The sequence below is a fragment of the Ranitomeya variabilis genome, chromosome 1 (genome assembly GCF_051348905.1).
Source record: "Ranitomeya variabilis isolate aRanVar5 chromosome 1, aRanVar5.hap1, whole genome shotgun sequence".
NCBI lineage: Eukaryota > Metazoa > Chordata > Amphibia > Anura > Dendrobatidae > Ranitomeya > Ranitomeya variabilis.
The window spans coordinates 50,630,153-50,646,968 of NC_135232.1; the positions used below are offsets into that span (position 1 = coordinate 50,630,153).

General features: G+C 48.9%; 1 protein-coding gene across 1 annotated transcript in view; it reads right to left on the reverse strand.

Moving 5' to 3' along the window:
* LOC143793697 (CD5 antigen-like) overlaps nucleotides 1-11,670 on the reverse strand; it is a 43,345-nt gene extending 31,675 nt beyond the window's left edge. Inside the window, exons 1-2 of the mRNA XM_077280733.1 lie at nucleotides 11,570-11,670; nucleotides 10,843-10,869 (exon numbers count right to left, since the gene is read on the reverse strand). Of these exons, the coding sequence (XP_077136848.1) occupies nucleotides 10,843-10,869; nucleotides 11,570-11,597 (55 nt within the window). The 5' untranslated portion in view covers nucleotides 11,598-11,670. The remainder of the gene's footprint in view (nucleotides 1-10,842; nucleotides 10,870-11,569) is intronic.
* Between the last annotated feature and the right edge of the window lie 5,146 nt (nucleotides 11,671-16,816).

Genomic DNA, 16,816 nt, shown 5'->3' on the forward strand with positions numbered 1-16,816 from the left:
CAGGTCTCCGAATAAATGCAGCAAACTCATGTTGCAAAGATGGTGGCAACACAGGTGTATCTTGATAGTGCATTTGTTCGGAGACCTGGGCAGGTGGACACTGCTGCCCCTTTTCTGCTGTATTAATTCTTGAATTTTTGGAGGACTTATAGTCCTCTTTTTGTGGCTTTGCTATTAAGTTTAATGTTAGAAATCGAAAGTGTGAGGACCCTTGACGTTGGGTTGTGAGCTTTCATATCTTTGCCAAAATATCGACCAATACCTCACTTATTTATATGTATTTATTGCACTTTATTTTTCAGGGTGCAGCCAGGCCTAGCATGTTATGTCTTATATACTGAGGTGTCCACATAGGATACATTTAGATAGTGCTGGGCAGCCCGCCTGATCGCATAGTATGGGTGTCAATAATAAGCTGAAAACCAGATACTGTGCATTACCTGCATGTGAACAGCGCCCTATACAAGCCTCTATTGTGCAATCACATACTAAGCAGTCATCCCCTCCATGAGTTGGTAGGCTGTGAGTGGCTGTCTTATCAGTATTTTGCACCTGTGTTGTCGCCATGTTTGCTACATGGGTTTGCTGCATCCTGATAGTGCATTTGTTAGGAGACCTGGGCAGGTAAGCGCTGCTGCCCCTTTTCCTGCTGTATTTATAAATGTTTATTTACCTGCATGTGTTCAGTACTGTGGTTCCTGTGTCTTGTTCAGTCTCATGATCACTCGTAACACAAACACCTAGCATCTCCTTACTATTGTTAAAGTGGTTTCCAGTCTTGGGATAAAAGTCTGCGTTCACTTTTTATGAATATATGCACCACATCCTGTCAGGATTCTCAGTGCTCACCGCTGAAACAAGATATCACACGACCACGAGTATGCAATAAATGGAGCGCCCCCACTGCCGCGGGGCCGAGGGGTACCCGGCACCGGGCCTCTGAGTCTCTGTTCTGGGGTTGTCACGGTGGCTAGACCCAGTCCGTGACCCTGCTGGTCAGTGGGGGACGTCCGGTGATAGTAAAGTGAGTGATGGTGTAGTTGTGAAGTACTGGTCGCCGTAAATAATGAGGACACCAGGTTGCAGTTTTTTTACCTCTTTACTGAAGGTTTTAGAGTCCTCAGTCCAGAGCGCTGTCAACAGGGCTGTCTGAGACCGGCCGGTCCAAAGGCACATCAGGAGTTCTCTTTACAGGTGGGAATCAGTGTCTACCTTCTAGCGCTGGGTGTTGTAGTTCTTCCCTGCTGAGCTCCCGGGATAGTCCTCACAACTGTTTCTGTCTGTCTCTGATGTTCGTTCTCTCCGTCCCCCTGATGATATGGTAGGACGTATGACGGGGTAGGCCTGGAGTTCTTCCGTGACCCTAGAGTCGCCCCTCTCCCACAGCTGCCTCCGTTGTCTGCTTAGGTGTTAAGTGAGACAGCCAACCTATAATTAGCTGTCCGGCCGTGGTTTGCAGTAGTACTTAAAGTCTCTTACTTGCTCGGCGTTCCGGCCACCGACTGTTTGCGCTTCAGAAGGATGTTGCCTCGGTCTAACAGCACGACTCCTTCTGGTCCTAATTCCTCTTTACTGTATTCCCGTTGTGCACTGGTTAGTTCTGTTCCTAGGAGTCTGCCAGGATCCCATCCCTGACAGGTCCTCTCACTAGCTCTTCCCAGCTACTTCTCCCTGTCTTCCTGTCCAACCCCCAGTTTTACCAGAGTGTGAGGAGTGGCCTACTAGATAGGACCACCCCCCCTGGTGGCCGGAGTGTGAAGTGTAGTGAGGTGTTACCTGGTCAGAGAAACTCCTTTAGTGCAATCAGACGTACCATAGCTCCCCATAGTGGCAGAGCCACAGTACTGCAACGACCAGGACTCTGGGGCGCTGCACTCCCCCCCCGGTTAAATCCAGTACTCCCGGACTGGGAAAACAAGAACAACAATACATGTTAACAGGAAACACACAAAATTTTGAAATAGCATAAACATTTAAACATAACAGTGCTTCCCTTTACGGGAGGTGAGAACTCTTGAACGTTGCGAAAGTTAGGTCATGCACAGTTTATGACTCTCAGTTCAGTGGTTGAAACAACGGGGACCCCGGGAAAACAAAGGGGTCCCCCTTTTTGAAAGTTTTTGAGCAATTCACCGTCCATTACTCTATTGTCCATTTTAAAACCTGTAACAAAAGATATACACACAAACATTCTCAACTAAATAGCAGCCCTTATTAATACCTCCAAGTTTTGTAGCGGAGGGGAGTTTGATTTTGAGTGCTGCGTGTGGACCTTCGCAGCGCAGGGGTTGCTATTGGCCTAACAGGGCCCACTATGCTTGCTACCGCTGGTGTAGTGCACTGTCTTCTAGCTACACTTCTAGTGAGTCTGGGTAGCACTGGCAGGTTGGGGCTCTCAGAGCTGCTGCTATCAACAGTGGGTACAGCAGGTTCACTGATAGCAGAGGGAGGATTTGCCGGTTTAACGGTTGGCATGGCATCTTCAGGTAAGGCTTGTTGAGGTTGCGGGACCGGATGATCTGGTACCACCATTGTTTCTGGTGGGTCCGGCTGTTGAAACATTAGAACAGGTACCACGATGGCTTGATTTATCTGAGTCCAGGACTGGGGAAAGTCACCAAGGACGGTATGGATCATCTTCTCCTTTTCCACCGGCGGGGAGATTTCTGGGGCTGTGTCCCTCTCTCTCAACTTATCGGGGCAGACCTTAATGTGATCCCTGGATACCGCTGTCGAGGTCTCCCCTCTGTCCTTGCTGATGAGACAGACCTTCGTGTTATCGAAGTCGGATGGCAGGATGGTATACGGTTCCGCTTCCCATTGGTCATCGAGCTTGTGTAATCTCCTCTTTCGTTTAAGCACTTGTTCACCAGGTGACAGGGGAATCGCAGGAGCGTGTTGGTTGTAGTCCCTTTCTTGTTTCTGCCTAGCCTGGGCGAGACTTCTTTCTACACACTCCTGTACCTCGCGGTACCTTCGCTGCCTTTCTGCATCCCAATCGGCATCCGGCGAGGTATCTTCGGGTACTAGGACCCCCATGTCCAGATCAACGGGTAACCGACTAGATCTTCCTCGCATCAGGTACGCTGGAGTACAGTTGGTGGAATTTACTGGGATGTGATTGTACATATCCACCAAGTCAGGCAACTTTATCGGCCACAGGTTCCGTTCCTCCACAGGCAAGGTCTTCAATAAATCGATTACCACTTGGTTCATCTTCTCACACATCCCGTTGGTTTGAGGATGGTACGGTGTGGTTCTGATCTTCTTACACCCGTACAGTTGGCAGAATTCTTGGAACACTTCCGCTTCGAATGCAGGTCCCTGATCAGTCAGTACCTTCTCTGGGTAGCCATGGGGCCTACAAAAGTGCTGCTGGAATGCCCTGGCGGCAGTCCTGGCCGTTAGATCCTTGACAGGTACAACCACCAAAAACCTTTAGTAGTGGTCCACGATGGTAAGGGCGTAGATATAGCCCGACCGGCTAGGTGTCAGCTTCACATGATCCAGCGCGACCAGTTCGAGCGGCCGTTTGGTGATGATAGGCCGCAGGGGAGCCCGTTGACTGTCACGGTCCTTCCTGCGCAGACTACATGGACCACACTCCCGACACCACTTCTCAATGGTTCTCTTCATGCCAATCCAATAGAACCTCCCTCGGAGCAGCCTTTCTAGCTTCCTCCATCCGAAGTGTCCGGCTCCATCATGGTAGGCTCCCAGAACCATGGGCGCATCTCGCCTTGGCACCACTATCTGCCACACCAATTCATGAGTACGTGGGTCGATGCTCCTCCTGCACAGCTTGCCATCATGGATAAACAGTTTGCTTCTCCCCTTCCACAGCTGTTGGGTTTCTTGTGGGTCATCTGGGCCAGGGTGCAACCCTGCCTGCGTCAAGAGCTCTTTCACCCGACGGACCGCGGGGTCACCATCCTGGGTTTCCGCCCACCCGTGATGGGGCAGGGGATTCAGCGTGGCATCCGGTTGGTTCTTGTGCCTGTTCTTCACATGATGAGAGTTCTGAGTGGCTTTGGGGCGATGGAATGCAGGCAGCTCCACCTCTTCAAGTGCCTCCGGGTCTTCTCCCGCTTCTGGCAAATTGGGCATTCGGGACAAGGCATCGGCATTGGCATTCTCGTATCCTGCCCGGTACTTGATGGTGAAATCGTAGTTGGACAGCCGGGCCATCCATCGCTGTTCCAAGGCCCCGAATTTGGCAGTATCCAGATGCGTTAGCGGATTGTTGTCTGTGAAGACGGTGAATTTCGCGGAGGCCAGGTAGTGTTTGAACCTCTCTGTCACTGCCCAGACAATGGCAAGGAATTCCAGCTTAAAGGAACTGTAGTTGTCAGGGTTCCTTTCTGTGGGACGGAGTTTCCTGCTGGCGTAAGCGATCACCCTTTCTTTGCCTTTCTGGACCTGAGACAGCACGGCTCCTAATCCCACATTGCTGGCATCTGTGTACAGCACAAACGGTTGGTCGTATTCGGGGTAAGCCAGTACCTCTTCTCCCGTCAGTGCCGACTTCAAACAGGTGAAGGATTCCTCCAGCTCCTCGTTCCAATCAAAGGGGGTGTTCCTCCCCTTGGTCTTCTTTGGTTGGCCCACCAACAGGTTTTGCAAGGGTGCGGCCTTCTTGGTGAAGTCCTTAATGAACCTCCGGTAATAGCCTACCAGCCCGAGGAACTGCCGGACTTCGTGGAGGTCACTGGGCTTTGGCCAGTCCTTGATCACTGTGACCTTGTCGGGGTCTGGGGCCACTCCTTCAGCGCTCACCACATGGCCCAGGAACTGCACTTTGGGTTTCAGCAGATGACACTTGGACGGTTTCACCTTTAAGCCGAAGTTGGACAGGGCTTCAAACACCTCGGCCAGGTGCTTCAGATGGTCTTCATAGGTCTTAGAGAAGACAATGACATCATCCAAATACAGCAGCACAGTTTCAAAGTTCATGTGTCCTAGGCAGCACTCCATCATCCTCTGGAACGTCCCGGGAGCATTGCACAATCCGAAGGGCATGTAGTTGAACTCGCAGAGACCCATTGGTGTCGTGAAGGCCGTCTTCTCTTTGTCCGCCTCCGCTACAGGAACCTGCCAGTACCCACTGGTGAGATCTAAGGTAGAGAAGTAGTTAGCAGATTTTAAGGCAGCCAGAGACTCCTCTATCCTGGGCAGTGGGTATGCGTCCTTATGTGTAATGCGATTCAACTGCCTGTAATCAACACACATCCTCATTGTACCATCTTTCTTTTTAACAAGGACTAACGGAGCTGCCCAGGGGCTACAGCTGTCTCTCACCACCCCAGCCTCCTTCATTTCCCGCAACATGTCCTTGGCACACTGGTAATGAGCTGGGGGTACAGGGCGATATCTCTCTTTTATGGGTCGGTGATCTCCCGTGGGGATGTGATGTTGGATCCCTTTCACCTGCCCAAAATCTAAGGGGTGTTTGCTGAATACCTGCTCGTACTCGTGTACCACCCTGTAGGCCCCCTGTTTTTGATGGGATGGGGTAGAGTCAGTGCCCACATGCAATTCCCGACACCAGTCTTTCGAGTGCTCTGCAGAACCTTTGTTCTCCGCCACGTTTGACGGGACCAAGGGTTCAGGTGTCTGTATCACACTATTATTGACAGTGAACAGTTTGGCGAGCGTGGTATACTTGGTGAGGTGAACCTCTTCCTCCCCACAATTGAGGACACGTACGGGCACTCTCCCCTGGCGGACGTCGACCACCCCCCGGGCTGTCAGAACAGTAGGCCTATTGTCTGAATATACGGGTTCTACCAAGGCCTGGTAGTCCTTACCCCTGAGGCCTATGGCTGCCCGACACCATATTAACATCTCACTCCTGGGGGGTATCGCGATGGGGTTTGAATCACTCACAGTGACACGACCAATCTCACCACCAGTCAGCTCTACCTGCTGTCTCTGCATCAGAGCTCTGATTTCCTTCTGCAGGGCACGTTGCTCACTGTGGCCAGCGGTTTCTGCCACCTGTTGCAACAAAACAATAACTTCTGCAAGACAATTTTCTATAACATTAGTACCAAGAGTCATCATGGGATTACATTCTCGACGATCAATATCAACAATCACAATCCCTTGGGCTTTCAATTCCACCCGCCCCACCTTGATGGTGACCTCCTTATACCCCACTTGTGGCAACGGCTGACCATTACTGGCTATTATGGTGAAATCATCGTCAGGGCCACGAGTAATATCAGTGTCCTCCCAATACCGTTTATAAAGCACGTAAGGTATAGTCGTCACCTGAGAACCGGTGTCCAGCAAAGCGTTCAGGGGGATTCCATCGATCACTACAGGGAGAACTGGTCGTCCTCCAACGTATTTGGCTCTCCAATGCTGTGGGCCTGATCGTCCTACTCCTGGGGGTTGGCCCTTTGCCCCAGGGGTTGCTCGTTTAAAGGACAGTACCTTGCAATGTGGCCCACCTGATGACAGCGGCGGCAGATGGGTCGTCCGTCCTGATGGAAGCGATCGCTGTCCCGGCCTCTGGTCGGTGGGGTCCTCTTCTGTCGCGTCCAGGGGACATCTTCTGGTCTGGAGGCTAGCTGGATCTTTTCTTTGGGGGCCTCCTGTAGGGACTGCACCGTCCGGGCTAGGGCAGCAACGCTCTTGGTCAGCTCCTGCATCTGAAGACGGAGTCCTGCAGGGGAGTCGTCCTCGAAGCTCTGGGCGTCGGCCTCCGCGGCAACTGGGGTATCCGATGCCACCTCCTGGTGGTATGTGAGAGCGGGGCGCCTGGGTGGTATTGCGCGGCTGGGCTGTCGCTCCTGCAATGCCTGGATAGCTTTATCTTTGAATTGCGCAAAAGTCAAGTCTGGATTTTGCATGGCCAGGAAATGCAATTGGCCCCGCTGGTGACTGCACAGGAGCCCCTCAATGAACCGCTCCTTCAGAAGTTTATCCTCATCCTGCATGCTGCCGGGGTCACTCTGCTTAATGGCCCGCATCGCCTCCTGGAGATTAAGGGCATAGTCCCGTAAGCTATCCTGCGGTCTCTGTTTGCATCCATAGAAAGTCAGTTTAATTTCTGTAGCAGTGCGAGTATCGAAGGTGGCTTTAAGCTTTGCAAAAATCTGTTGTGCAGTTCCCTTATCCTCGGCGGGCCAGGACTTCAATTCTCTCAGAGCCGCCCCAAAGAGTTGGCCGGTTATCATATGAACCTTCTGAGGCTCTGTCAGGGGATAGAACTCGAGCAGGCTGCAGAGCCCTTCTTTAAAGTCAGTGAATGTATGCGACTCCCCAGAGTATCGTGGGAGCCAGGCCGCTCCGGGCAGGTACGGCATAGAGAAGGGCATTATGGTTTTTGTGTTAGCGGCAGTGTCCGACTGGCTGAGGGGAACAGCGGGTTCTGCGGCAACCAGTGGTGGTATTAGGGCCGCGGCTTCGCTCGCTGCGGGGACCGGAGCTGCCCCTGCGTCCGCGGCTGCGGCCGCCACCTCCTCTCCTCCCGACTCGGACATGGCTGTCCCTTCCTCCCACTAACCTGCTGGAGGTCGGAGTTCCTCTTCCGGGATTGGCGCCTTACCGCGCTTTCCGTTCCGCGCTTCTTTTGGGCTGGTTCCGCCCACGAAGCTAAGGCTCCTCCCTCCGTGCGCGGCAATGGCGAATTTTGGCGGTAAATGGCAATACACAGTCCAAGCACAATAAATCACAGTTCCAAGGCACACATGACCTGATTCTTCAGGCTTAAGTAGATCCTGTTCGTGACGCCAAAATGGAGCGCCCCCACTGCCGCGGGGCCGAGGGGTACCCGGCACCGGGCCTCTGAGTCTCTGTTCTGGGGTTGTCACGGTGGCTAGACCCGGTCCGTGACCCTGCTGGTCAGTGGGGGACGTCCGGTGATAGTAAAGTGAGTGATGGTGTAGTTGTGAAGTACTGGTCGCCGTAAATAATGAGGACACCAGGTTTTACCTCTTTACTGAAGGTCTTAGAGTCCTCAGTCCAGAGCACTGTCAACAGGGCTGTCTGAGACCGGCCGGTCCAAAGGCACATCAGGAGTTCTCTTTACAGGTGGGAATCAGTGTCTACCTTCTAGCGCTGGGTGTTGTAGTTCTTCCCTGCTGAGCTCCCGGGATAGTCCTCACAACTGTTTCTGTCTGTCTCTGATGTTCGTTCTCTCCGTCCCCCTGATGATATGGTAGGACGCACCCGTATGACGGGGTAGGCCTGGAGTTCTTCCGGGACCCTAGAGTCGCCCCTCTCCCACAGCTGCCTCCGTTGTCTGCTTAGGTGTTAAGTGAGACAGCCAACCTATAATTAGCTGTCCGGCCGTGGTTTGCAGTAGTACTTAAAGTCTCTTACTTGCTCGGCGTTCCGGCCACCGACTGTTTGCGCTTCAGAAGGATGTTGCCTCGGTCTAACAGCACGACTCCTTCTGGTCCTAATTCCTCTTTACTGTATTCCCGTTGTGCACTGGTTAGTTCTGTTCTGAGGAGTCTGCCAGGATCCCATCCCTGACAGGTCCTCTCACTAGCTCTTCCCAGCTACTTCTCCCTGTCTTCCTGTCCAACCCCCAGTTTTACCAGAGTGTGAGGAGTGGCCTACTAGATAGGACCACCCCCCCTGGTGGCCGGAGTGTGAAGTGTAGTGAGGTGTTACCTGGTCAGAGAAACTCCTTTAGTGCAATCAGACGTACCATAGCTCCCCATAGTGGCGGAGCCACAGTACTGCAACGACCAGGACTCTGGGGCGCTGCATATGCATAGTTCTTGACACATTCCAACTGTACATGTGTGGTATCGGTCAGTTCACTTGTATTGTGTGAGGCCACGCATGTCTAGTAGGAATGTGGCCAGAAGTATTCAAATCACATATTTGTGGTGGTCATATGACCACCCGCTCTCCGCACCAGAGAGTACTGACAGCATTGTTATGCTTAGACAACCCATTTAAGGACATACTGGGAGGTTCATGTGATTTTAATGTATATTGTGAGGGATAACCTGACATTGCAATTGATTGTTGTACTAAGCTTAGTGCTGTACTCATGTACTGATGGTGGTTCTGGTGCTGTATTCTTGTACTGTTGGTGATTCTGGTGCTGTACTCATGTGCTGATGGTGGTTCTGGTGCTGTTTTCCTATACTGATGTTGGTGCTGGTGATGTATTCATGTACTGATTTTAATCCTGGTGCTGTATTCATGTGCTGATGGATGTTCTGGCACAGTATTCATGTGTTGCTGGTTGTTCTGTTGCTATTTTCCTGTACTGTTGGTGGTTCTGGAACTTTATTCCTACATAGGAAACAGTGATATGTTCTATATATCAACTGTGGCATTTCATTATATTAGGATGAGCGGTCAGTCCATTTCAAAGATTGCCTCATGCAGTTGAAATGCTAGAATTGGTCCAGAAACCACCGGAGACTAGACGGAGGTGGACATGACTTGGGGATGGGTGGACTGAGAACTCCTGCAGCTTTTGTTTGTATTGCGGTGTAGATTTTAAACAGGAGTTTTGTTGCTTTAAGAGGAAGCTTAGATGTTTGTGCCTGGTGTATTACTGTGAGGAGGGTGGGGCTTATATAGGGGAGGCAACTCTGGCTCTCCCTCTTTCTCTGACAGGATGGACAGGAGGAAACATTACCCGCCCTCCCGCCCTGTTTATAATCTTTGTCCTTAAACTTTTTAATTATTGCTTGTATAATGATAAATGTTTTATTGTATTTTTGAATTTGTCATTGTATATTTTGTACCATGTTCAATTGTATATTGGCTATAAGGAGTTATTATTTGCGGTAACCTTCTAAGCCCAAGGGAAGGGCAATCCTTCAGCCATGGTTCCCTGGAGGTTTCCTCCACAGGGGTTTTTTCCTCTCCTGAGTGCTGTAGGATGACTCTTTGTGAGTCGGGGGATTGCCAAGTTTAGTCCCATTAATGCTTTTGCAGGGACTTCTAGTTTTTAAGTTTACAAAAATGATTTAATTATTTAAAAAAAAAAAAGAAAAGAAAAGTGTCAAATGAGACTTGGAATTTATAATCCGTCACGGCTTTGCGGTTTAGGAGTCAGGTGGAAGTTGCAGACAAGTTAAGGTGGACTCATTTTAACTAATAGAGGATGTAAAACCTCATGGTGGTGAGCAGGCTCGGCTTTGGTGGCCAGCCTCAAGGACGTTGTAATGGTAACATCAATTAGGGGCGGGCACAGTGGTTAAGCACAGGAGTGAGGATAATAGGGTCATTGGTGCCCTGAAAGTTTACTGGCTCTGCTTGAATGGCAAGCCAGTGCATGCCGCCCCACTATGGCTGTCTGTCCTGGAGCTGCATGTCAGACAGCTGGGGATATCGCAGTACTTGTGAATCCCAATGTACTAGCACTCCACCTGACTCCTACTGTGATTATTTAATCCTGTGATTTGAATAAAAGCTGTGGCCATTTTGACAACCAAAATAATGTGTTTTGTGTATTTATTTTAGTACCTAGGTTTACAGTAGTTATGGTGGTTTTAAGAAGGAGTGGGGTCCATCCCATATCCAAAAGTCATGGGGTTACATACATATAACATATATAAACCATATGGAAAATAAAGTAAACAAGCTGACAGACTGGTACAGAAGGGAAGAGGACCTTGCCCTCACGGTCTAACAATTTAATGAGTTAATGTTTTCAAATTAAGTAGAAAAAATGTCTAACTTTCACCTTCGAATCTCTATTCTGTTGAGAATAAAATACGGCTATAAAAGATTTCCAAATCATTGCATTATTGTTTTCTTTACATTTTACACAGCGTTCGAACTTTTTGGGAATTGAGATTGTAATTAATATGGATTACCAAAAATTTGTAGAAGTATAATTAGACATAGAATACTGACCTGAAAATGCAATTCCGAAAAATGAGGCTAAAAAAAGACAATACAGATAAATGTAATATCTTATAAACACACCATCCATCCACTGTATACTATACACATATCTACTATCATCACAATGAAAGGGGTCTACGGTTTACCATTTAGGAATCTGCACAAAGCTGTCTACATGCATCACAATGTGAACAAGCCACTTAAAGATGTTTTCCTAGGCTGGATTATAGATGATTTATCCTGATCAGTGCAATTTTAATTCAAGGCAACCCCATCATTAGCTCAATAAAGTGCATCAAAGTACAAAGAGCGCCATGTCCACGTCAGTGTTTACCCAGGTACAGCGCCCTGCATTTAGTTGTGGCCGTGTCTGGTACTGCAGCTCAGTGCCATTAGTTAGAAATGACCTGGAGCAGCTACAGCCAAATCTATTGATGTGTGGATTGGATTTCAGCCATCCTATTGTTCTGAGCGGTAATTGAGGTGTAAAGCCGATTAGCTCTCTATTTCTTAGAAATATTATGGTTGCCGACTGAACAAGCTAGCTGGTTCAGATGAATATCTTTTGCTATTCCCAAATTAGCTAGAGAATCGCATAAATAACAATTACTTTAAATAGTGACGCTTCGTTAACAGCAGCAACTTTTTGTATTCTGCACTGCCGAATTGTATCTCCATCAGAAATATAAGCAAACCCCCCAAATAACTGTGCATAAAAGGATTATTGTGTACTCACCCACCAGTAACAGCTCCGCACCCTTCATGGCTCCAGATAAGGACTATAAATCTGTGACGTGGAATAAAACTTTATATGTTGAGGACACACGCGGACTCAGCACATTTACTGCTGATCTCATAGAAACCTAATGATTTGGAGAACTTGTTGACGATAAATTTCACTAAAAAAAAATCTATAAATCATAGAGAGGAGAAAAATATTCATGGTGCTAATATGACCATACTGTAATGACAACGTGGCACATTTTCAAAGCCATATTAGTGCCATCTTGTGTCTCCCACCAAGCATGTACAAAGGCAGCAACGTACAGCTCCTGTGTTTTATTCCGTGTCATGGGTGGTTTTATGTATACTCCGACAACTGGGCAGATCTTACAAATTACTGTGGTGGTGGGAAGCAAGGAATTGGTGTGCGTCAACACATTTTGGAAAAGATATGCCTTGGGTCTAAAGGTACCGTCTCACAGTGGCACTTTGGTCGCTACGACGGCACGATCCGTGACGTTCCAGCGATATCGTTACGATCTCGCAGTGTCTGACATGCTACTGCGATCAGGGACCCCGCTGAGAATCGTACGTCGTAGCAGATCGTTTGAAACTTTATTTCGTCGCTGGATCTCCCGCTGTCATCGCTGCATCGGCGTGTGTGTGACGCCGATGCAGCGATGTCTTCACTGGTAACCAGGGTAAATATCCTGCATCCTGTGTCAGCGCCGGCCGTACATCAGAGCACAGCGGTGACGTCACCGCTCTGCTTTACGGCCGCGCTTACACAGGATGCAGGAGGAGTGCAGGGAAGCGGACGCCCGGGGACGTGACAGGCACCGGAATGTAAGTATGTGTTGTTTTTTTTACATTTACAATGGTAACCAGGGTAAACATCGGGTTACTAAGCGCGGCCCTGCGCTTAGTAACCCGATGTTTACCCTGGTTACCCGGGGACTTCGGCATTGTTGGTCGCTGGAGAGCTGTCTGTGTGACAGCTCTCCAGCGACCACACAAGGACTTTCCAACGATCACGGCCAGGTCGTATCGCTGGTCGTGATCGTTGGAATGTTGCAGAGTGTGACAGTACCCTAAGAACCTCCGACAGGATGTGTAAGATGAATGATGTCTGAAGTTATGAATGCAGAGCATAAAGAGGTAACACACTGAGCTGCTGTGCTCCATTCTGAATTATAGGGAGCATGCAGAGCCATGACCCTTGGATGTGTACAGGAGGATATCTGTTTGTGCAGGTAACTATTACTGTGCAGAATTATTAGGCAACTTAATAAAAACCAAAAATATATTCCCATCTCACTTGTTTATTTTCACCAGGTAAACCAATATAACTGCATGAAATTTAAAAATAAACATTTCTGACATGCAAAAACAAAACCCCAAAAAATGAGTGCCCAATATAGCCACCTTTCTTCATGATGACACTCAGCAGCCTTTCATCCATAGATTCTGTCAGTTGCTTGATCTGTTTACGACCAACATTGCGTGCAGCAGCCACCGCAGCCTCAGTGGAGTAGGAAGGGGGGTGCGGGGGGGGCGGGCCGCCCCGGGCGGCACAGTGCCGGGGGCGGCTCCGACCCAGAGAGGAGGAGGAAGAAAAAAAAAAAAAAAGGGAGACGCGGGCCCTCTAAATCTTCGGGCGGCGCCGACCGCCGCCACGACCAGGCCCCCCCGCCCCCGATGCCAGCGCTGGCATCGGGCCCCCGTTCTAATACTCACCTCTCCTGGTGCCTGCGGCAGCTGCAGCGTCTTCGGCGCCCTCTGACTCTGCGACGTCTCAGGGCAGAGGGTGTGATGACGTCATCACTGCGCGCTCAGCCTCTCTGTCCTGAGCGTTGCAGAGCCGGAGAGACGCTGAGTGCACCGGACCTGCGCTGGGAACGGGAGAGGTGAGGATTTTACTTTTTTTTTTTTTTTTTTATTTATGTCTGACTCAGACAGACTGTGGGTAATATGCTGGAGACAGACTGGGGGCAATATGCTGGAGACAGACTGGGGGCAATATGCTGGAGACACACTGGGGGCAATATGCTGGAGACAGACTGGGGGCAGATTGCTGGAGACACACTGGGGGCAGATTGCTGGACACACTGGGGGCAATGCTGGACACTGGGGCAGATTGCTGGAGACACACTGGGGCAGATTGCTGGACACACTGGGGGCAATGCTGGACACTGGGGCAGATTGCTGGACACACTGGGGGCAATGCTGGACACTGGGGGCAATGCTGGACACTGGGGCAGATTGCTGGACACACTGGGGCAATGCTGGACACTGCCCCTGTGCGGCCGCCCTGCTTGTGAATCCCAGCCCCGCACTCTGCATAATGCATAACACACTGTGGGGCTGGGATTACCAAGGTGGGTGGCCGCACAAAACAGTGATACACAGCGCAGGCACCGGATTTCATGGGTAAACAGTGCTGAGGGGGCGGTGCCCGGCATTGAGTGATGGCAATGGGGGGGGGGGAGCGCCAGACTCGGAAACAGCCCCGGGCGGCAAAAGCTCTAGCTACGCCAGTGCGCAGCCTCCCAGACACTGTTCCGAGAAGTGTACTGTTTTCCCTCCCTGTAGATCTCCCATTTTATGAGGGACCACAGGTTCTCTATGGGGTTCAGATCAGGTGAGCAAGGGGGTCATGTCATTATGTTTTCTTCTTTGAGACCTTTACTGGCCAGCCACGCTGTGGAGTAGTTGGAGGCATGTGATGGAGCATTGTTCTGCATGAAAATCATGTTTTTCTTGAACGATACCGACTTCTTCCTGTACCACTGCTTGAAGAAGTTGTCTTCCAGAAACTGGCAGTAGGTCTGGGAGTTGTACCTTCACTCCATCCTCAACCCGAAAAGGTCCCACAAGTTCATCTTTGATGATCCCACCCCATACCAGTACCCCACCTCCACCTTGCTGGCGTCTGAGTCAGAGTGGAGCTCTCTGCCCTTTACTGATCCAGCCTCTGGCCCATCCATCTGGCCCATCAAGAGTCACTCTCATTTCATCAGTCCATAAAACCTTTGAAAAGTCAGTCTTAAAGGGAACCTGTCACCCCCCCCCCCCCCCCAGCCGTTTCAAACTAAAAGATCCACCTTGTGCAGCAGTAATGCTGCATTCTGACAAGGTGGCTCTTTTAGTTATTGGTGCTGTAACTGCAGAAATACTCTGTTTTGTAATTTGTCAGAAATACCTTTCTTCAGTCCTGGAGGCCGGCCTGCAAGACATCTCACAATTTTGGACTTTTCAGAACCCGACAAGTCTCTCTTCTGACCCATTTTGCCACCAAAGGAAAGGAAGTTGCCTAATAATTAAGCACACCTTATTTAGGGTTTTGATGTCATTAGACAACACCCCTCCTCATTACAGAGATGCACATCACCTGATTTACTTAATTTGTAGTAGGCTCTCAAGCCTGAACAGCTTGGAGTAGGACAACATGTATAAACAGTATCATGTGATCCAAAAAACAACTTGCCTAATAATTCTGCACGCAGTGTATATGCAAACACGAGATCTAAACTACATTGTTGCTGATTAAAATGCACTAGGAAATAAAAGTGCTTACAAAGATGAAGGTTCTTAGCACTTAAATTGGCTAATTCATGTGTGCCCATCAACCATGACAAGGTGATCTCGTGTATGCATATACAGTTAAGTCCATATATATTTGGACAGAGACAACATTTTTTTAATTTTGGTTATAGAAATTACCACAATGAATTTTAAACAAAACAATTCAGATGCAGTTGAGGTTCAGACTTTCAGCTTTCATTTGGGGGTATCCACATTAAAATTGGGTGAAGGGTTTAGGAGTTTCAGCACCTTAACATGTGCCACCCTGGTTTTAAAGGGACCAAAAGTAATTGGACAGATTAAATAATTTTAAATAAAATGTTAATTTCTAGTACTTGGTTGAAAACCCTTTGTTGGCAATGACTGCCTGAAGTCTTGAACTCATGGACATCACCAGACGCTGTGTTTCCTCCTTTTTGATGCTCGGCCAGGCCTTCACTGCGGTGGTTTTCAGTTGCTGTTTGTTTGTGGGCCTTTCTGTCTGAAGTTTAGTCTTTAACAAGTGAAATGCTGCTCAATTGGGTTGAGATCAGGTGACTGACTTGGCCATTCAGGAATATTCCACTTCTTTGCTTTAATAAACTCCTGGGTTGCTTTGGCTTTATGATTTGGGTCATTGTCCATCTGTAGTATGAAACGACGACCAATCAGTTTGGCTGCATTTGGCTGGATCTGAGCACACAGTATGGCGGCTCTGAATACCTCAGAATTCATTCGGCTGCTTCTGTCCTGTGTCACATCATCAATAAACACTAGTGACCCAGTGCCACTGGCAGCCATGCATGCCCAAGCCATCACACTGCCTCCGCCATGTTTTACAGATGATGTGGTATGCTTTGGATCATGAGCTGTACCACGCCTTCGCCATACTTTACTCTTTCCATCATTCTGGTAGAGGTTGATCTTGGTTTCATCTGTCCAAAGAATGTTCTTCCAGAACTGTGCTGGCTTTTTTAGATGTTTTTTAGCCTTTTTCTTCTTGATGCTTATGAGTGGCTGCACCGTGCAGTGAACCCTCTGTAGTTACTGTCATGCAGTCTTCTCTTTATGGTAGATTTGGATATTGATGCGCCGACCTCCTGGAGAGTGTTGGTCACTTGGTTGGCTGTTGTGAAGGGGTTTCTCTTCACCATGTAGATTATTCTGCGATCATCCACCACTGTTGTCTTCCGTGGGCGCCCAGGTCTTTTTGCATTGATGAGTTCACCAGTGCTTTCTTTCTTTCTCAGGATGCACCAAACTGTAGATTTTGCCACTCCTAATATTGTAGCAATTTCTCAGATGGGTTTTTTCTGTTTTCGCAGCTTAAGGATGGCTTGTTTCACCTGCATGGAGAGCTCCTTTACCGCATGTTTACTTCACAGCAAAACCTTCCAAATGCAAGCACCACACCTCAAATCAACTCCAGGCCTTTTATCTGCTTAATTGAGAATGACATAATGAAGGGATTGCCCACACCTGTCCATGAAATAGCCTTGGAGTCAATTGTCCAATTACTTTTGGTCCCTTTAAAAACTCCTAAACCCTCCATCCAATTTTAATGTGGATATCCTCAATGAAAGCTGAAAGTCTGAACTTCAACTGCATCTGAATTGTTTTGTTTAAAATTCATTGTGGTAATGTCTATAACCAAAATTAGAAAAATATAAAAAACAACAACTGCGGGCGCTGCACA